Here is a 21,770-nt window from a genome sequence, read left to right on the forward strand (position 1 = left end):
TAATCGCAGTAGCGGTTACTTTAAAATAAACTAAAAACCGCTGAGAGACTAAGCCAGGAGATCGGCACTGTATGATGCGCTTCCAAAGTAACAAAATTCCAAAATCGGAAAAAATACATTCGATCCTTTCTTATGAAACCAGCAAAGATGAACAATCTCGTAGCAATAAAAAAAACTAACGAGACTAAATTAGCAATAGCGTTCAAATTAGCGCAATAACAAAATTAGCGATCGAATTAACGCATTTAAGGCGAAATTAGCGATCTAATTAGCATTCCAATGACATCCCAATTAGCGGTCTCAATTAGCGCAACTAAGCAGGTGAACTAACTTAGCATAACTAATTAGCGAACAGCATATTTCAGTGCACTAATAGCAATCAAATAGCGATCATACAGCAAACTAATTGTAATCGAATAACGGCCCATGTATTATTCGGCATGGGTTATGCTCTCTCCAATAGACCAAACTAAACTAAACATGGATATGTCACTATACTCATTTGCTTCTACTACAACCCACGTGACAGAGAATAGATACATGGCTCCTACATCCCAGCCCCTTAATTATTACACTATAGCAATTACAAATGCATACTACTAAAATAGGATACATGAAATTTTCAATGACAAACATCTCAACATTTATACAAATGCCCTCTTTCTTCTTCCAGCCAAGTCATTTAGCAGTCATCTAGGCCAGAGGTTACCAGTACTTCGCCCAGTACAGAGTGATCTTTACCACCACTCTCTGTCAAGTCAGCAAGTCAAGTCATGAAGTTTCTAGGGCTGAAGCCCCTCAAACCTCTGCCTCCTGTAGAAGACAGATCTTGGTTAGAGGCCTGCCCAGAAAGCTGGTCTTGGTCTTGATGCTTACCTGCTGCATAAATCCTCTTCTGTCTGGAAAGACTTGAATGACTCTTCACATGATCTACGAGTTTCAAGGTGTTGTGTTGTCAACAATAAGCATAATATCTCCTGGCAGGAAACTGCAATTTACACCTCATCATTTCTGACACTCCTGTAGCTGTGGTAAATTCTCCTTGACACACTGTTTCCAAAACAAGTTTGACATGTATTGGGCTTGCTTCCATCTACAATGAGCATAAATGTCTTCCTTTTGCAACTTTCCTGGTGGTAAGGATGGTGAGGTCTTCAGAACCAAACAGATGGTTAGATGTTAGTGCTTCCAAATCATTGGGATTGGATGATACTTTCGTAATCTGACGACTATAGAGAAAAGCCTCTACTTCACAAAGAACTGCATGGAAACCCTCTTTGTCAAGATTCTGTACCTTCATGGTGGAACTGAGAACCTTTCACACAGACTTGTTCAATCTCTCCCATGTTCCTTCATGATGTGAACCAACCAGTGGTTAAAATTCCAGTTCATTCCTTTTTGAAGAAGGACATCACAGAATTGTGAATGATTCCACTTCTCAAGGGTTTCTCACAACTCACGCTCAAAATCCAAAGTTCGTCATATTAATAGAGTGCAGTTTACGAACCTGTCCTTGACCTGCTATAAAGCATCAAAATGCATGAACAAAGGAATCTATGTCTAAAAAAGACGCCTCTTCAACATGAACAGCTCAAAGAGCTAGAAAGGTAAATATGACCCCATACCTCTTCACTGTACTCCTTCTACTCTTCACCTCTAAAAGGTCCAAAGTAATTCACTCCTACATGTGTAAGTGAAGGTTCACCTGGAGAGACTCTGTCTGGAGGTAGATCTACCATGCACTGGCACCCTGGGGCTGTGTGCAACCATCAACAAACAACAAACTGAGACACAATTCTTCTTATAGCTGTACTAGCACTGGGAATCCAGTATTTTTAGCACTACCTGGATAATATGGTTACGGCCACCATCTCCCACCTCTTGATGTAGATGCCTCCAAATGATGTCAGAGATCTAAAGATTCTTCGCTGAGAGACAACCATGGCCAATCTGACCTTTGGCTTTTTCAATCTCTTTCTCCAAAGAATATCCTTGTTGTTCTTCATCCAAGTCAAACTGAGCAAAAGCTATGTTCAATTGCTTGCTCTTCTGACTAAGAAACAAGGCCACTTAAATCTAAGAATAGAGGCCACTGTCTTTCTCAAACAATCCAAGGTGAGAATTTCCAAGCTGAAAATTGTAAATACTTCTGGGTCCAACTGCGGCATTCTGCATATTCGTAGGTAACCAAGTCTCAGTATAGCAAACAAGTGAGAAATTTCTCATCTACCTCTGATACAGCAGGCTTGCCCTCAGATCATTAAATTTATTCTTCAGTGACGGCACATTCGTCAACAAGATTCTGGGTAGTGGAGGCCTCATCCCTCTGCGTTCCAACCTGGCCTGGATTCCCCCGCTCCTACCACACTTTCAGCCATGGCGATGAGCCTTAAAGTTGCTGTGCCTGACTGGTCCGGGTTCTTTAGTCGATCGTGAGATCTGAAGATCATTGATATGATTTAGAATTCCAGTGTTAAGAAGAAATTTACATGCCGTAGATTTCAGCGAAAATAATTCAAAAGTATACTTAAGATGAAATTTTAAACAATTTTCTGCCCCCTCCAAAAACTCACTGATGATCGCCAGTGCCATCTTGTAGAATCTTCTTTTCAGATAGCACTACCAGACTCAAAATTCCTGAAGGATCAAAGGAGGATCTAACCGTGGAGAGGATTCCCCCTTCTGGTGAGTGGTTTATCTAGGATCAGGATCTTAAACTTGTAAGTATCAGACTGAAAGCACATTTGCACACCCAGTATTCTGTCCACTGAGGGTATATCTTGATCCAAATCCTTTCGCTCTTTACTCTTCAGGTATCACAACTAGCACACTATGTCTGTGGCTTATCGACTTTGAGGTCGAAAGCAGCCTTTAGCACAAATGGATACGAGGTCATGATAGAGAGAGACAGCTTCTTTCTCAGAGGACGCTGACACAAGGCAGCCATCAACATTGAAGCAATGCAAAACTTTATTCACTGTCTCATAGCTAACTGCTCTTCATTGCCTTCTGCAAATTTCCAAAAAGCAGAATTGGCACATCTCAGTGATAAGGTTACTCCAAAGAGATGTACCACCATTCTGAAGTCCACCATATCTTGGCTGAGACCACCATCAGGCTACCAGAGAAACTTCAGCAGGTCTCCATTTTCCTTTGGTACTTTAACCTGATGAAATGTTGATTCAATATCTGCCATGATCTGGTTCTTTTCTGAATCTGGTTATGACTCCAAACATTGAGCTAGTAAGGACAGGTACCTATAAAAGCTGATCATTCAGTGATATTCTCTGAAAGCGCTCCACAATCAAACACAACAAGGTTTTCCTTTTCAGGGGTGGTAAACACCTTGATGTGGAACATACCAGACTTCCCATCACTGCGTTCCAGATTGTCTGCTAGCACTCTTTCAGCATAACCTTTGGAGATGACATCCTTCCTGAAAGCTGTGTAGTCAGTATGAAATGACAAATCCTTCTTAAACCTCTTCCTTACATTTAGAGCATCTTCCTATTATTTGACATGTTAACCTCCTCCTTTCTCAAACGCGAACTAATCTGGCAGTGGCCATTCACCAGTTTTGCAGAATTCATAACCAGCTACATGAACTTGTGGTCTGCTCTTGACAAACCAGGTTATTCATCCTGTTTACATTCAGGGAAGTCTGCCTTGAACTGCCGTTGTCAAAGCTCATCGAAGTTCAAAACTAAGTTCCTGTTAATTATCACCTCTGGCTGAGCACACTCTTCCATCACCATTCTCTCCTTTCAGTGGTCCATTCACAGTCCAGCCCAACATTGTTCTGATTGCTTAGGGTCCATTATTAACACCTGTGAATCACTTGCAATGGCTCCATTACTTAAGGCACATTTGTTCCAATCAGCAGTTTAATTTCTGAACCAATCTCTGGCAAATGGACATGTTTCCAGTGAGACCATCCCTGTAAAAACCCTCTGACGTAGAATGTTCCCTTTGTGAACACACCATCTAAACCAGCCGCTTCCAATCCTGAAACAATGTAGATACTCAATCTTCTCTTGACCCATGTTGTGTAAAAGAATGCTTGTCCTTTTTCCAATGAGGTTGGGCTTCTTTGTGAGGCTTCCTTGACCTAGGAAAGCACAAGTAACTGTTGTCTTGTTACCCTTCTTAGACTTCACTTGTACTGCAATTATGGGAAGTTTACAATCATGATCACCAGCCCCTGTAAGGCAATTCGATATCAGGGCACTACTCTCTGCTGTGTCTGATTCTTTCAGAGCCTGTTTTGATTCTGCACCCTTTTCGTTAGAGTGAATATGAAGCATGCTGGAATACTTGCCACTGCATATCTTGCAGAAAACATCCTAGCTGATGTCTCTTGCACACAAACAGCCAAAGCAGACACCATTTTCTTTTAGGCAGTCAATCTTCTCACTATGAGCCCATCTCTCCAGCTGAGGGCATGAATCCAATGTACATTCACCCTCACTGAACAGACAAGCACTTTTTAGCTGACGAGACCATTCCCCTTCCATTAGTTTTATGTTCAGTTTTAGATTTACTTCTCACAGTGGCCACAGTAGCGGCAAAGCTGCTCCCTTTAGCCTTAGAATGAAATTGTGACTTAGTTTTGTTCACACTTTTGCTAATTGCAATTGATGTAGCAGCCTGTATATTCCCAAACACCAAGTGTGTAGCAATCTTTATTTGCCTTTCAATAAAATCAACAATGTCAGTGAAAGTAATATTACAGTTGTGCCTTTAGTTCACAGACCACCGTTGTCCATTTATCCCTAAGCATATAAGACAATTTCTTTACGACAATTGACATATAAGCAAGTGTGTCCAGTTCATGCATCTACCGCACTTCTTCCACGGCACTGGAACAGTCTCTGAGAAAAAGACTGTAGTTTTGAAGAGTTACTTCAGATTTGATAGGTACCCAAGAAAGATCCTTTTGCATGTGGGCAGGTGCAATTTTCTGTTCATTACCAAAATATTCCTGCAGTAAAGCCTTAGCTTTTACATGCTCTTTCTGAGGGTTGATATGCTGGCAATTTCTGACAAGTTCTCTAGGGTGACCTCTAGTGTACTGTTCAAGGAAATAGAGCCAATCACTATTGCTGTCAGTCTTGCCTTCAACATGATTTTCAAAAGCTCTCTCATGAATGCATGGTACCGTAATGAATTTCCATCAAAGACTTAAATCTCTCCTTTAGGCAAAGATGAAATGTGTTGTTGTGTCAATAGTTGTTACTTCATTTTGCTTCCTCATAATATCAATAATACTGTTTTGACCTCTATTGTCTCAAACAAGTGTTTCTATGCTGTAAATAAATGTCCCCATGAGCACTTCAAGCTGTTGGATATGGCAGAGGTTCAAAGTGCCTCCTTGGTGCAGGCTGAGAGTGAACACCCTGAACCACCTCTTGTGGTTTTGTTCATGTTTCACAGACACTTGAGGAACAACTGTATCAACATTGACATTGAATGTGTTTAGTTTTCTTTGTGCCTTTTCAATAAAGGAACTCATACCATAGGACTGTCCTGCTGGAGCACCTTTAGCACTCACCTCACTTGAAGCCCTTAACATTTCAACTTTGGCCATCTGTGCGGCAATTTCTTCCTGCAACTTAAGCTGCTCCTTCCTTTTCCACAGCTGTTCCTCTTGCTTTTCCAGTGCATGTTTGTTCTTCAATAATAGTTGCCGTGCAATTAATGTAGCTAAATCATACTCAATTTTAATATACAGAAAGAAGTTATTAGATACAGAAGGTGCTCTGCCTGCAACAAAACATTAAGCACTGACATTTGACACACCGTTGCTCAGGTCTACATAATCCTCTGCTAATATGCATAGTCAAAACATGCCTTGGAATTTGAGAAACATGGTCTGATGAAAGGTGAGACGTATTCACTTGTTGCAGCAACTTGACCTTCAATGGAATATGTTTGGGTCAACCATTGTTTTATATCCTCTATGAGTGCACTACTAAGGCATTAATATTTGAAAAACATTCTGTTTTTCCAACTCAGCCTTGGGAAGTGATGAGATCAACATGTGATGTTGCTTAGCAACAGCTTCATAGAAACTAGTCAAGTCCTCAAGATAAGATTGCACTTGTAAGGCACTTTTCTTATTTCCCATAAGACCCTTAATTGATGGTATTAAAGCTCTAATTTTGTTCACGTTCACATTTGTTTTATATTCCTTTTGAAGACTTTCGATTCTACCCTCTAAAGCTTTCGAAGTAGGTTTACTTTCTCTTTTGCCAGCCCCAATGTGAGGGTTGCTGATGCCAGTTGCATGCTCCTAGTCACTCATGTTCTTGTTTCTAGTTGCGGCACTCGCAATTAACTCTTTGTTTGCCACAGCACCAGCGATATTCCGTTCAATAAACATAGGCAACAAACTGTCTGCACATCCACAGTGCTTAAACCAGACTGAATAAGCAGCCATCAATTCAAATGTTGACAACCGGAATATTTCAGCAGTACAATATAACAAAGTGACGAACCCCTAGGCAAACACCACATGATGGAGCAATAGTCCACAATGGACAGGCAGCGCTGACTATTCAAAACTGTGTTCAAATTACAAACACACAGCATGAATCAACAAAAGCTCACAGATAATCCTACCGCAAGTTGCTCCTGTTTCCAACGTTTTATTCTCAGTGTTGCAATTCCAATTTCGCCAACGGGTCCAAGGCATTCCTTTGTCAGAGACTGACGTTCATTTGGTACAACTACTTTTTGTTGACAAATGTAGTGGTTACTTTAAAACAAACCAAAAACAGCTAAGAGACTAAGCCAGGAGATTGACACTATATGACGTGCTTCCAAAATAACGAAGTTCCAAAATCGAAAATCCAGCAAAGATGATCTTATAGCAATAAAACTAACAAAACTAAATTAGAGATAGAACATTCAAATCAGCAAAGTTACGAAGTTAGCGGCCAAACTAACATATTGAAGTGAAGTTAGCGATCCAGTTAGCGTTCCATTAATGTCCCAATTTGTGTAATTATGTGGTCAAACTAACTTAGCATAACTAATAAGTGAACAGCATATTTAAGTGTATTAATAGTGATTGAATAGCAGTCAACAAAAATATCATTCTCCATGGTTCAACCCCTCTCTACTACACTAAACTACTAAGCGTGAATACGTAACTATACTGATTTGTTTCAACCACGTCCCAACCTGCGTGACAAAAGCAGCACATACAGAATGCTGGAGGAACTCAGCAGGCCAGGCAGCAGTTATGGAAAAGAGTAAACAGTCGACGCTACAGTCCAAGACCCTTCATCGGAACTGGAAAAAAAAAGAGAAAGACGTCTTCTCATTTTTTTCCTCTCTCTAGTCTTGTTGAAGGGTCTCAGCCCGAAACGTCGACTGTCTACTCTTTCCCATAGATTTTTCCTGGACTGCTGGGTTCCTCCAGCATTCTGTATGTGTTGCTTCAAGTTCTTGCCTTGACGCTCCTCAGATGCTGAAAGTGTGTCAGCTTCAAATGTGCCCTCAGGCAGTGCATACCAGGTACTCACCACTCTCTGGATGAAGTTCCTTACCTTAAATCGACATCCACTAGTTTTATCTGAAATGGGGAAGAGTTTTCTGGATTCCACCTGATCTTCTCCTCTCAATTGTATATACCTCAATCATGTCCTTTCTGTACCACCTCTGATTCATGGAGAACAGACCCAGCTTTTCCAATTTCTCATTAGAACTAAAACAAACACTCCATCCCTGGCAACATCCCAGTGAATCTTCTTTACCCTCTTTCCAGCCCAATCAAATCCTTCCTATATCTTGGCAACTAGAGATGCACAATGTACTCTAATTGAAGTCTACCAAGGCTTTATAATGTTGGAGCATAACTACCCCTACATCTGTCCTCATTGCCCCAAATAATGAAAGCCAAAATCCTATCGGCCTTCTTAATCTTATTGACAACCTCTGCTGGTACCTATAAGGATCTATGGACTTGTACTCCAAAGTTCCTTTGGTCCTAAATTCACTTTCATGGTGTTTGTCCCAGCTCATTCAGTGCTGCCAAAATGCATCATCTCATATTTGTTTGGATAAGACTCCATCTACCATTTATCAGCCATTTCGCCAACTCATCGATATCTCTCTGTCGCTATAGACTACCCTCCACATAATCAACAACTCCACCAACCTCAATATCATTCATAAACTTATTGATCTTGCCTCACAAATCTGCAAAGTTCAAATTATCAAAGTATGTATATGTTATCATATACTACCTTGAGATTCATTTTCTCACAGGCATTCACAGGAAAAATGCATAAGAGTTCTTCAAAAAGTTATACATGAAAGATAAAGCTGTACTATACATTACAAACAACAAGGGTCCCAAAACTGATCCACCTGGGACACCACTAGTCACAAGCATCCAATTGTACAAACAACCTTTGACTATCACTCTCTGTCTCCTCTTGCCAAGCTAATTTTGGATCCAGTTTACCAATTTGGATCCCATGGCCCTTAACTGTTTGAATCTGTCTCCCATGCAGGACCGTGTCAAATATCTCAATGAAGTCCATCTAAATAACATTTACTGCCCTGTCCTCATGGATACAAAGAATTCAATCAAACTGGTTAGGCAGGATCTGTCCTTGACAAAGCCACTTCAGCTTTCCACATATTCACTGATCTTGACGCTCAGTATCTGGTATCACACTTGCGTCCAGTGAAGGTTTGACCACTCTAACACTGTCCATTCACACAATGGTCACTCTGCTCAAACCCCACATCTTTTTATTGGCACTAGTTAACTAATAACCCAAGCAATCTCCCACTCCACAGAGAAGTCCTGACATGCGCTACTCATTTTTTGCATGCATCTTTAATTGCGATTTGATGTCATCCTCTCTATTACAACATTATATGAAGGCATGTAGAATTTGTATCCTCCAAAATATCAAGTATTATTGGATACTTAACTCCCATTTTTTTTAAGTCACTGTGCAGCCTTGTCTCCATTGCTATAAGCTCATTTTACCTGATTACATCTATTTGTGCTATTAATTTGTTCATCTTATTAAAATGCTTTGTGAATTTCAATATTAAACTTTCAGATTAATCTTATTGATTATTTTAAGACAATGTAAACATTTTATTTTGTGTTTATAAAACTATCTGTTTTACTGGCACCTACTGCTTCCCTGGACACGTCTGAATATTCTGCCCCTTCCTGAAATGATTTGATTATTCTTCCCTAATCATCATTCTGCTCTGCTTCGTTGTCCTCTCTACCATTCTAGATTTTGCCTTCACTATAATACACCTTCCTTATTTAGTGCCTTGTTTATCCTCAGTCTCAGTTAAAAACTTTTGTTCATCATCTGTATTCTGCTCTAGATATTACCTTAACTTTTTCCCTTGTACACTTGATGGTAGCTACAGGTTTTTGACAGAAGTGGATGGTCAGTGTGTTTAGGATTATATCTGACAATGATTGAACTTCTGCTGAACTGAAGACTATTTTACCTGAGAGTTGTTTTCCACCGGTATTGGCTGCTGGGTCTCAGTCACACTGCCAAGAACTGCCAGATTGGCACCAGATACATTCTGGCTGGTGGGCAAAAGAACTGTTACCTGGAGAGAAAGAAAGTTTGTCAGAGCAGATAGGGACCTTGATTTATCCATTTTGCCCCCTTTTTAAAAAATCTTTTATTGTCACCTGGAAGAGATCCTTTAAAAATGACACATTGCTCATATTAAATATCACTGGTTTGAAGTTTGCCCTCAACTGCAAGCTATATTATTCCCTGTTCAGAAAGATGGATCCCTTTCCAATTAGATGAAATGTAAAGATTTGCAAATGTTTCGTTCAGTTTACTCCAAATTTTTCATGGAAACAAAACAGCTACCTACATCAACCATCTGAATCAGTTCCAGAGGAAGATTTTTTTTTAAAAAATGCATTCTTTGAAATCCGAAATAAAAATATAAAATGCTGCAAGCACAGAGTCCGCTGGGTAGCATCTATGGAAATGTAAACAGAATTAACGTTTTAGATTAAAGACCCTTCAACAGAATTTTTTCCAGCGTTTTCTGGTTTCCTCTTGGTGAGAGGAAACCAGGTTGGTTCTGAGAGAGTTGAGGCTCCTTTAATCCAAACATGGAAGGGATATTATTCCAGCTGTTATTTAACACACACAGAACCTGAGGGGTAATCAAGATAAAGCCGAGAAAGTGAAAGATAATAAATACACAAAAGTAGTATCAAGGATAACAGCAGTACAAAAAGTACCTGCAAATTATAAACAGTCAAAATAGATGCTTGATGAGCTCCATTCTAAGGCCAAGTGTTACCTGCTCTTAGAAAAGATCTTGGAACATCAACTCTGTTGCTGGTTTGTACCACCATCATTTTGTCCCGGAGTTACAGTTTTAATGTAATTAGTGTACCTGATTAAACCAATCAACATATCTTAAATCTGACAAAGGATCTAATGCTTTCCCAGCGAATATGATGAATAAACTCTTTTCTGGCTTCTAGCCGGGTGTGGGTATCAATGACAAACTCTGCCATCTTCATCCCTGATAAAATGCAGATTAATCAAGGATGGTGAGCAAGGCTTTGTTGAATCTTTAGAGATAGTAATAGGAAGGTTTTACAAGCGCATCACAACTGACATGGATCTAGGCAAAGTGTGTGACACCCTCACATGGCAGACTGACCAGAATAGTAATTGCTTTTGGATGAAAAGGGAAAATGGCAAGCTAAATCCAAAACTGGCTCAGTGGCAGAAGCATATTTTAATGATTGCATTTGTCTCTGTAGGCCCAGTGTTAACTTGCAATATTTATCAATGTTTTAAGCTTCTTGATTGCGTCAAAGTCCAACTGTCCTCTTTTGCCTGATCCCAACAGTTGGCCCAAACCACAGCTTCTGTATTGTTGTCACCTCTTGCCAAATGTCCTTTCAGGGAATCTCAGCAAATAAACTATTGTTTGCATCTGTTGATATACAGAAGTTTCAGTTGCTCCTTCATTTTGCACAAATATCATGTCTGCCAAGACATACTCTCCACCTGCTGTGTCACAGTATACATGCCTGTCACATTTGTTACAAGATGCCAACAGTTCATACGAGGTAATTCCAATCGATTCCATTCAAAAGAATAGCTATGGCCAGTGCAACAATATATTCAAGGGTATAGTGAGAGGTCCAACCTGTTTCTTCTATATAGTAGTATATTTGGGAAAAGGAAAACAAGGTAACTGAGCACATTACAAACAGTATGTCATTGACAAGTTGCAGAGGAACAGAGGGATTTTGGAGGGCACAACCACTGATTCCAGGGGGAAGCACAATAATTAAATAAGGTGATAAAGATAGCCAATGACATCCTTCATTTGCAGCCAGGACAGAGACTACAAAAACAAAAAGGAATACAGGTGTCCCCTGCTTTTCAAACGTTCGCTTTACGAAACCTCACTGTTACGAAAGACCTACATTAGTACCCTGTTTTCGCTTTCAGAAGGTGTTTTCACTGTTACGAAAAAAAAATTCAGCACGCGATAAAAGGCAGTGCGCCCCGAGCAGCCGCTCTCCCCCGGATTCGGAACTGCTTTGCTTTAACACCTGCCTGTGAGCAGCCGTTTGCAAGATGAGTTCTATGGTATCGGAAAAGCCTGAAACAGCTCGTAAGGGTGTTACACTTACGGTAAAACTAGACATAAGCAAGCATTTTGATCGTGGTGAACGAAGTAAGGACAACGTGAGTTTGGTTTGTGGAAGCTGACGAAGATGATGTTGAAGAGGTTTTGGCATCCCGTCACCAAGAACTGACAGATGAAGATCTGATGCAATTGGAAGGAAAAAGGGAAACAATCGAAGCCGCATGAGTAATAATAAAGTACGACTTTAATTTTGAAAGGGTACGTCGGTTTAGGGGATACTTGCAGGATGGTTTGAGTCCTTATTAAAAAACTGTGAGATAGAAAAATGCGTGAGGCTCAGCAGTCAAGCAAGCCTTCCACACCAGCCACAGCAGATGACGAACCTCGACCTTCGACATCGAGGCGGGCAGAGATAGGAGGAGATGAGCTGCCTGCTCTAATGGAAACAGGTGACGAGATGACACCCCAGTGTCCCACCACCCCAACCCCCAGGCCACGGACAGATACCAATTCGCAGAGAATGCAAAGGTAGCCGGGAGGCACACAGCACATCTTTAAGAAAAAAGCCGAAATAAACATGCTAATTAATTAGGTGCCACCGACACGTAATTGTCGGCCCAGATCAGAGACGACGCAATTGGAAATCGGCACTGATCTGGGCTGACAATTACGAGCGGCACCTAATTAATTAGCATGTTTGTTTTGGCTTTTTTCTTAAAGATGTGCTGTGTACCTCCCGGCTACTGCTGGACCCCTGCGTTCTTCGTGGCAATGTATCAGTCAGCAGCCTGGAGGTTGGGGGCCACTGCACCACCCAACCTGCAACGACTCAGTCTAACACACCATCATCAGTGTGCTCGCTGTCTTCCCGATTCCCGTAAGTGATACTACACTGTACATACATTATTTCTACTTTATATAGGCTGTGTATTTTTAGGTGTTATCTGGTAGATTTGGCAGCTTCATAGCTTAAAGGTTACTGGAGAGCGCGTTCTTGCCAACAGCGCTTGCGTGAAATTTTCGCTACGGAGAACAGTTCAGTAATGATTGTGGAAAAATATTTCTACTTTATATAGGCTGTGTATTTATCATATCATTCTTGCTTTTACTATATGTTACTGTTATTTTAGGTTTTATGTGTTATTTGGCATGACTTGGTAGGTTATTTTTGGGTCTGCGAACGCTCACAAATTTTTCCCATATAAATAAATGGTAATTGCTTCTTCGCTTTACGACATTCCGGCTTACGAACCGTTTCATAGGAACGCTTTACCTTCGGATGGCGGGGGAAACCTGTATCAAATTAAAAGGCAGCCAAATCAAATTGAAGAGCAAGGATCTATTTCTCTCAAGAGATAATTAATGAGCACAGATCTAAGGTTAAAAATGGAAGTGAAAGGAGTAAAAATAATCCACTGGAAGATGGATGGGGATTTGAAATCTGCTCTCTAGGCGACAGAGGATGAGGTGCTCATCAAATGTAACTCCCACCTGAACATTTCTCTAATATTAAACTTGACCTTTGAACCTCTGAAGAGGAATTGGTGTTACCAACCAAGTGTGAGACAGTGAGATTATGTTCCAAAGCTCCCTCCTCCAGCCTGATCACAATGGCCACCTTCTCTGCAGTAAATTTCTATAGTTGATGTGTCTTTTCCTTCCTGTATCAAGAACCTTGTGTCCACATTAAATTACATTTGCTACTTGAGATCATATTTCCTCTAACTCAGGCTTTTAAATGGAGCAATGTCCTCATGCCTGACTTTCTCTGCACTGTCATCTTCAGTTTTGTTTCTTTTCCATTCCTCTCCAAAATGAACTTGCTCATAGGTTCCAAACAATTTCCTGGAAAGCAGTAATTACACCCTCACCACTCCCACATTCCAGAGCCCTCCAAACTGTGGCAGCCACCAAATCTAATACACTTGAGGTTTTGCGTGTGCCTAACCAACAGATTTTCCAGACTATCAGATATTAGTTCATTAATACTCCAACTCACTAAACTTCCAAACATTTCAGTTAAGCAGGTGTAATGCCCCGGTAAAGATTTTACTGTTAACATTGTAGGGTATTCCATGTAATAATTTTCCACAGAAGTACAGTGTTCTGCTGGTGGTGTTTGGGTTACTGTTAAAGATAAGGGTTACTCAGGAATGTTGTGTCATCCAATCAGGAGGGTGGAACTGGGAGAAGGTTCTAGAAAACGCTGGGGGAGAGGTTTTGTGACAGACACTGAGGTGGGTCGAGGTCTTTTTCAGTGGGAGACAGAGAGAGAAGCTTGAGAGAACCGACCAGAGGATTCGATTTGGCAGGAATGCCCGATCTGATGGAGCCCAAGAAGGGGAATTCTACCGGGGATTGGTGAACATGAGTTGGTGCTATGAGTACATCACACAAGTCGGTCTTTGGAAGATTTGAGCTCCAACCTGTGCACATTTGACTGTTTAATTATAATGGGCCCCTTTTGTTTCTTTCTTTTCCTTATTAACTCTTTGGTTAAGTTAAAATTCATTAATATACTTCCTATTAATTGTATGCAGTGTAAGATTTGTTATTTCTTGCCGACAGGTGATTGCATAGAACAGTAAATCTCACAGTATTCACACAAACCAGGATTTGGGTGGATGAGACATCCCAACCTCACGGGCTTGGCGGGACCCAATTCTTATCTACCCTAGACATACGGAGTCTGCGAAAGGTGGTTTTCTTAACGCTGAGTCCAGTGGCTGTTAACAAGGGACTACAAGTCATGTCTCCAGACGCCTGGTGAAAAGGGGTTTCACTGGTAAATGTAAAGGGGTGTCTGGAAACAGAACCAGATACTGTCAGGGGAAGATGGTGAACAGAACAGGTGAGGCACACGGGAACAGGACCCTGGTGACAAACGGAGAGTGTGGGAACCGGGACCCCAGTGAGTGGATGGGAATTACAGGAAACATCTGCTGAATCAGAAGCCCAACCATTGTCATTTCCAATAGATAATGGATCATCGGAATTTCACTGTACATGTGGTGAATTTGGAATATTTAACTCTTCATCTCTCTCCAACATTTCCAATTCACTGTGTAAAAGGTTTTAAATTCTCTTTTTAACATTCCCTGCTCCAGTAAAGATAATTTTAGTTTTAAAACTGATCATAACAATGGCCTATTAGCTCTGGGGACTCAGAATCAGGTTTATTATCACAGATGTATGCTGTGAAATCTGTTGTTTTGTGCAGCTACACAGTGCAAGACATAAACATTACTATGTTATATAAAAAAATAAAGTGCAAAAGAAGAATAGCAAGCTAGTGTTCATTACCCCCTACAGCTATCTCCTGTAGACCAACCTACAGATTACAATTCTTCATATTTAACATCCATCCCATAACTCAAAAGAAAAAAAATCACACACGGAAGTCTGACCAGTAACAAGTATAAATTTACCTCAACTTATTACTTGCTTTTAGTCCATGTTCGTATTTATAAACATCCAATATTTCAACAAGATTTTAACAGCTTTAGTACCAAAACTCACTACTTCAGATGTCAATATTTGTAAAAGAAATGCAAACTGAAGATGCTAGGAAGACAAAATGAACACAAAGTTCTGGAAACACTTGGCAAGCTAACAAAATTTAAATGTCACATCTTCGAGCTGCAACTTTCACAATTTTGGGTTGTCTCACAATACTTTACAGATATTAAATGTCATCATAGTCGTACAGCAAGAAAAATACAAATTACAATGTCTCAGAGAAAAAGGGATTCTTCTGAGAATTTACGGGGATGGGGCGGGGGGGGGGAGGTGGAGAGAGAGTTTAGGATTGACAATCTTTCATTTCAGACCATAAGATATAGGAGCAGAATTAGGCCATTTGGCACATTGAGTCTGCTCCGCCATTTCATCATGGCTGATCCATTCTTCCTCTCAGCACCAATCTCCTGCCTTCTCCCCATATCCCTTCATACCCTGACTAATCAAGAATTTATCAACCTCGGCCTTATACATACCCAATGACTTGGCCTCCACAGCTACCTGTGGCAATGAATTCCACAGATTCACCACTCCCTGGCTAAAGAATTTCCTCCTCATCTCCGTTCTAAAAGGACACCCCTCTATTCTGAGGCTGTGTCCTCTAGTCTTAGACTCCCCCACTGTAAGAAAGATCCTCTCCACATCCACCTGTAATGCCCTAGTTCATATTTTTTTTTAAACTGTTATGATGTATTTCATTTTGTGCTATATGTATTTCATTTGGCAGTTCTGTAAGAGCAGCTTGATCCATTATCAGCTTGTTTGGGTTATTGTTGAAGATAAAAGATAAAGAGAAATGCGCACCATCCAATTGGGATGGTCAGATTAAGGGGAGGTTTCTCGGGTGGGACTTTTGCTCGTGAGGAGATGAAGAGGGAAGACGCAGGAGAGAGGAGGTTGTAGGATTCGACCCGGAGCTGGACTGTGATTTGACGAAGCCTGGGGTAAGATCGATCGAGCATCGGTGACTTGGAGAAACTGTAAGCTCCAACTTGTGTACACTAGACTGTTTCATTAAAATGGGCCCTTTTCTTTTTTCGTTCTTTTCTTTAGTAACCCTTTAGTCAAATTAAGAATCGTACTCTGTTATTCCCGTGACTCTAATTTGTAACAGGGTAGCAAATTACACAGCATCTACACAAAACAGGGGTTTGGGGTGGGAGAGCGCCTCAATCTCACGAGTTTGGCAGGGCCAGAAGTTGTTTTCCCTAGACTTACACAGCCAAGGTAACCAGGGGGTTTCACACCCTATCAAGAGCTTTCACCATTCGATAGGTTTCAACGACGTCACTCCTCATTCTTCTGAATTCCAGTGAGTACAGGTCCAGAGCCATCAAGCGCTCTTCATATGACAAGCCTTTCAATGCCAGTATCACATTCGTGAACCTCCTTTAAACCCTCTTCAATGTTAGCACATCCTTTGAGATAAGTGGCCCAAAATTGCTCACAATACTCCAAATGAGACCTCACCAGTGCTTTACAAAGCCTCAACATTACAGCCTTGCTTTTGTATTCTAGTCCTCTTGAAATGAATGCGAACATCGCATTTGCCTTCCAAAACACCGACTCAACCAGCAAATTAACCTTAATCCTGCACAAGGGCTTCCAAGTCCCTTTGCACCTGAAATTTTCTCTCCATTTAGAAAACAGTCTACATTTTTATTTCCTCTCCCAAACTGCATGACCATACATTTTCCAACACCGTATTCCATCTGCCACTTCTTCGCCCATTCTCCGAATCTGTCCAAGTCCTCCTGTAGCCACTGTAATTCCTCAAAACTACCCACTCCTTTACTCATCTTCATATCTTCTACAAACTTTGCCACAAAGCTATCAACTCTGTCATCCAAATCATTGCCATTTAACATAAAAAGCAGTCACAACACAGACCCCTACGGAACACCACTAGTCACCAGCAGCCAACCAGAAAAGGCTTCCTCTTCTCCAAGCTTTTGCCTCCTGCCAAACAGCCAAAACCCCATCCATGCTAGTATCGTTCCTGTAATACCATGGGCTCTTAACTTATTAAGCAGCCTCCTGTGGCACCTTGTCAAAAGCCTTCTGAAATTCCAAGTGCCCAACATCCACTGATCCCCCTTTGTCTATCCTGCCTGTTATTTCTTCAAATAAATTCCAACTCATCTGTCAGGCATGATTTTCCCTTGAGGAAACAATGCTGACTACAGCCTACTTTATCATGTGCTTCCAAGTACACTGAAACCACATCCTTAACAATTGACTCCAACATCCCAACTACTGAGGTCAGACGAACTGGTTTTTAATTTCCTTACTCTGCCTCTCTCCCTTCTTGAAGAGTGGATGACATTTGCGATTTTCCATTCCTCCAAAACCATGCCAGAATCAACTGATTCTTGAAAGGTCATTACTAATGCCTCCACAATCTCTTCAGCCACCTCTTTCAGAACCCTGGGGTGTACACCATCTGGTCCAGGTGACTTATATACCTCCGGACCTTTCAGTTTGGGGTTGAGCATCATATATGGAGGTAGGGGGTGTGTGGACTGTTGAGAATATGAGCCTCAGTCAAATTCTGAAACCATTACTATATATTTTCATTTGCATTGACTGGAACTAGAATGAACAGCAAAATGAGGGCATAAAAATTGACAGTGGCAAATGTAAACTGCTGCACAATACTGTAGCGGTGTGCTACACACAGCACTAAAATAACCACACGTAGTCGGTGAGTTAGAGTTGTGATGAAAGAGATTTATTCAAACTTCGCCGCCTGCTTTAAAGCCTTCCCGTTCCTGCCCTCCCTGGGCAGGACTGCTGTGCGGAATGCATATTCCCAGACCCTTTCCGCGCACGGGATATTCCCCCCTGCTGGTGAAGATGGCCTGGCGCCCTTTTTGGGGCCGGCACACGCCGGTTCGTGTATGCTAGAAAGTGGGTCGCCACATAACCCCTCCCCCCCCCCCCCCCCCAGAACCGGCGATACCTCCCCCAAAGTCCACAGTCTGGATCGGCCTCTGTTTGGGAGGTCTGCCCCTGCGCCGTGGTGCCTGAGCCTGGACCGGCTGCGCCAAGTCCACATGGGCCGATTTGAGTCGGTCCACCGTGAAAACCTCCTCTCTTCTCCCAATGTCCAGCACGAACGTGGACCCGTTGTTCCTGATCACCTTAAACGGCCCCTCACAGGGCCGCTGTAGCGGTGCCCGGTGTCCGCCCCGTCATACAAAAAGAAACTTAGTTCTGCAAGTCTTTGGGTATGCAGGTCGGGCTCTGTCCGTGCTATGAAGTGGGTATGGGGGCCAGGTTACCAAGCCTCTCACGTAGTCTGTCCAGGACTGCTGCGGGTTCTTCCTCTTGCCCCCTTGGGGCTGGTATGAACTCTCCTGGGATGACCAGGGGTGCGCCGTGCGGATTCCGAGCAGGACCCAGGGAAGTTCATCCACCCAGTTAGGCCCTTCCAGGTGGGCCATGAGAGCCGACTTCAGGTGACGGTGGAAACTCTCCACTAGTCCGTTCGACTGTGGGTGGTAGGCAGTTCTGTGGTGTAGCTGCGATCCTAAAAGGCTGGCCATAACTGACCACAGGCTGGAGGTGAACTGGGCGCCCCTGTCGGAGGTAATGTGGGCTGGTACCCCGAAGCATGCTACCCAGGTTGTGATCAGTGCTCGGGAGCAGGATTCGGAGGTGGTGTTGGTGAGCGGGACTGCCTCTGGCCATCTGGTGAACCAGTCTATCATAGTTAGGAGGTACCGCGCTCCACATGACACTGGCGGGGGCCCCACGATATCCACATGAATGTGGTCGAACCTCCGGCGGGTGGGTTCGAACTGCTGCGGAGCCTTGGTGTGCCGCTGCACCTTGGCCGTTTGGCATTGCATGCACGTTTTGGCCCATTCACTGACCTGTTTACGAAGTCCATGCCACACGAACCTGTTGGAGACCAGCCAGATGGCTGTCCTGATGGAGGGGTGCGCTAAGTTGTGAATGGATTCGAAAACCCGCCGGTGCCAGGCTCGTGGGACGACGGGGCAGGGTTGGCCGGTAGCTACGTCACATAGTAGGGTCCTCTCACCTGGGCCTATGGGGAGGTCTTGAAGCTGCAAACTGGAGACTGCAGTCCTGTAACTAGGGATCTCATAGTCTGCCCGCTGTGCCTCCACCAGTGCTGCATAGTCCACCCCATGGGACAGGGCCTGTATGGTCGGTCTGGAAAGTGCGTCCGCCACGACATTGTTCTGTCCCGAGACATGCCGGATGTCCATCATGTACTCGGAGATGTAGGACAGATGTCGCTGCTGGCGGGATGACCAGGGGTCGGACACCTTCATGAACGCAAAGGTAAGCGGTTTGTGGTCTGTGAACACAGTGAAGGGCCTACCTTCTAAGTAGTATCTGAAATGCCCGATTACCAGGTATAGTGCCAATAGCTCCCGGTCGAAAGCACTGTATTTGAGTTCAGGTGGTCGTAGGTGTTTGCTGAAGAACGCCAGGGGTTGCCAGCGCCCCTCGATGAGTTGTTCCAGCACTCCACCGACTGCTGTGTTGGATGCGTCCACCGTGAGGGCAGTAGGAATGTCTGTTCTGGGGTGCACTAGCATCGCAGCGTTTGCCAAGGCTTCTTTGGTTTTAACGAAAGCGGCTGCGGCCTCTTCGTCCCAGGTAATGTCCTTGTCCTTACCCGATATCAGAGTGAACAGGGGGCGCATTGTTCGGGCTGCTGAGGGGAGGAAACGGTGGTAGAAATTCACCATACCCACAAATTCCTGCAGGCCTTTGATTGTGTTGGGTCAGGGGAAGTGGCGGACCGCGTCTACCCTGGTGGGCAGAGGGGTTGCTCCGTCCTTAGTAATCCTGTGGCCCAGGAAGTCAATGGTGTCGAGTCCGAACTGACATTTGGCCGGGTTGATTGGAAGGCCAAATTCGCTCAGGCGGGAGTAGAGCTGGCGGAGGTGGGACAGATGCTCCTGACGACTACTGCTGGCTATGAGGATGTCGTCCAAATAGATGAATGCAAAGTCCAGGTCACGTCCCACCACATCCATTAGCCGCTGGAACGTCTTTGCGGCATTCTTCAGGCCGAACGGCATTCGGAGGAATTCGAGAAGTCCGAACAGGGTGATGAGTGCTGTTTTGGGGATGTCGTCCGGATGTACCGGGATTTGATGGTATCCCCGGATGAGGTCTACCTTGGAATAGATCCTTGCACCGTGTAGGTTTGCTGCGAAGTCTTGAATGTGCGGCACAGGGTAGCGGTCTGGCGTTGTAGCCTCGTTCAGTCTGCAGTAGTCACCGCATGGTCTCCAGCCCCCCCCGTTGCCTTGGGCACCATGTGCGGGGGGGGGGGGGAAGGCCCATGGGCTGTTGGACCATCGTATGATCCCTAATTCCTCCATCTTCTTGAACTCCTCCTTCGCCAGTCGGAGTTTGTCCGGGGGAAGCCTTCGAGCACGGGCATGGAGGGGTGGTCCTGGGTCGGGATGTGGTGCTGTACTCCGTGTCTGGGCATGGCTGCCGTGAACTGCGGTGTCAGTACTGATGGGAAATCCGCCAGGACCCTGGTGAATTCGTTGTCGGACAGCGTGAAGGAGTCCAGGTGTGGGGCTGGCAACTGTGCTTCACCCAGGGAGAACGTTTGAAAAGTCTTGGCGTGGACTAATCGCTTCCCTTGCAGGTCGACCAGCAGGCTGTGGGCTCGTAGAAAATCCGTCCCCAGGAGTGGTTGGGCCACGGCGGCCAATGTGAAGTCCCACGTGAACCGGCTGGAGCTGAACTGTAGCCGCACCGTGCTGGTGCCGTAGGTTCGTATTGTGCTGCCATTTGTGGCCCTCAGGGTGGGTCCCGGTTCTCTGTTGCGGGTATCATAACTCGTTGGAGGTAAGACGCTGATCTCCGCTCCGGTGTCGACCAAAAAGCGGCGTCCCAACTGCTTGTCCCAGACGTACAGGATGCTGTCCTGATGGCCAGCCGCCATAGCCAGGCCCTGGCGTTTCCCGGGAATTTGCAGGGTGGTCTACAGCGGCGGGCCTCTGTGCCCCACCACTGGTGGTAGAAGCACCATTGTTCGTTGGGCTCCTCACTCCCATCGCCGGGTTTTGTAGGCTCTGCTGCCGGGCCTGGTCTGGTCTGTCGTTGGGCACGCGGCTTGGTGATCTGTGCGACGGACGCCCCTCTCTCTTTCCTGGTATTCCACAGCACATCTGCCCGGGCTGCCACCTCCCAGGGGTTGCTGAAATCTGCGTCGGACAGCAGCAGGCATATGTCCTCGGGCAGTTGTTCTAGGAACGCCTGCTCAAACGTGAGGCAGGGTTTGTGTCCTTCAGCCAGGGCCAGCATCTCATTCATTAATGCCAATTTTGGCCTGTCTCCCAAACCATCCAGGTGCAGTAAGCGGGCAGCTCGTTCGCGCCGTGAGAGTCCGAAAGTCCTTATGAGCAGGGCTTTGAATGCTGTGTATTTGCCGTCCTCCAGGGGCAACTGTATAAACTTCTCAACTTGTGCAGCTGTCTCCTGGTCGAGGGAGCTCAGCATGTAGTAGTAGCGAGTGGACTCCGAGGTTATCTGCCGAACGTGGAATTGTGCTTCTGCTTGTTCGAACCACAGGCAGGGTTGCAGTGCCCAAAAGCTTGGCAGTTTTA

The 21,770-nt window shown here is 44.0% G+C and overlaps 1 protein-coding gene across 6 annotated transcripts in view; it reads right to left on the reverse strand.

Moving 5' to 3' along the window:
• The window catches only part of prdm10 (PR domain containing 10), a 169,851-nt gene that overhangs the window by 95,078 nt on the left and 53,003 nt on the right, over nucleotides 1–21,770 (reverse strand). For 5 of the 6 annotated variants that reach the window (XM_072238496.1, XM_072238494.1, XM_072238490.1 and 2 more), the window contains exon 5: nucleotides 9,499–9,606. In XM_072238496.1, coding sequence (XP_072094597.1) covers nucleotides 9,499–9,606 — 108 coding nt within the window. Of the gene's footprint in view, nucleotides 1–5,551; nucleotides 5,741–9,498; nucleotides 9,607–21,770 lie in introns of those variants that run through there. The other variant, XM_072238495.1, reaches the window with a different exon arrangement.

Source organism: Mobula birostris, chromosome 20 (assembly GCF_030028105.1).
Source record: "Mobula birostris isolate sMobBir1 chromosome 20, sMobBir1.hap1, whole genome shotgun sequence".
NCBI classification, from domain to species: domain Eukaryota; kingdom Metazoa; phylum Chordata; class Chondrichthyes; order Myliobatiformes; family Myliobatidae; genus Mobula; species Mobula birostris.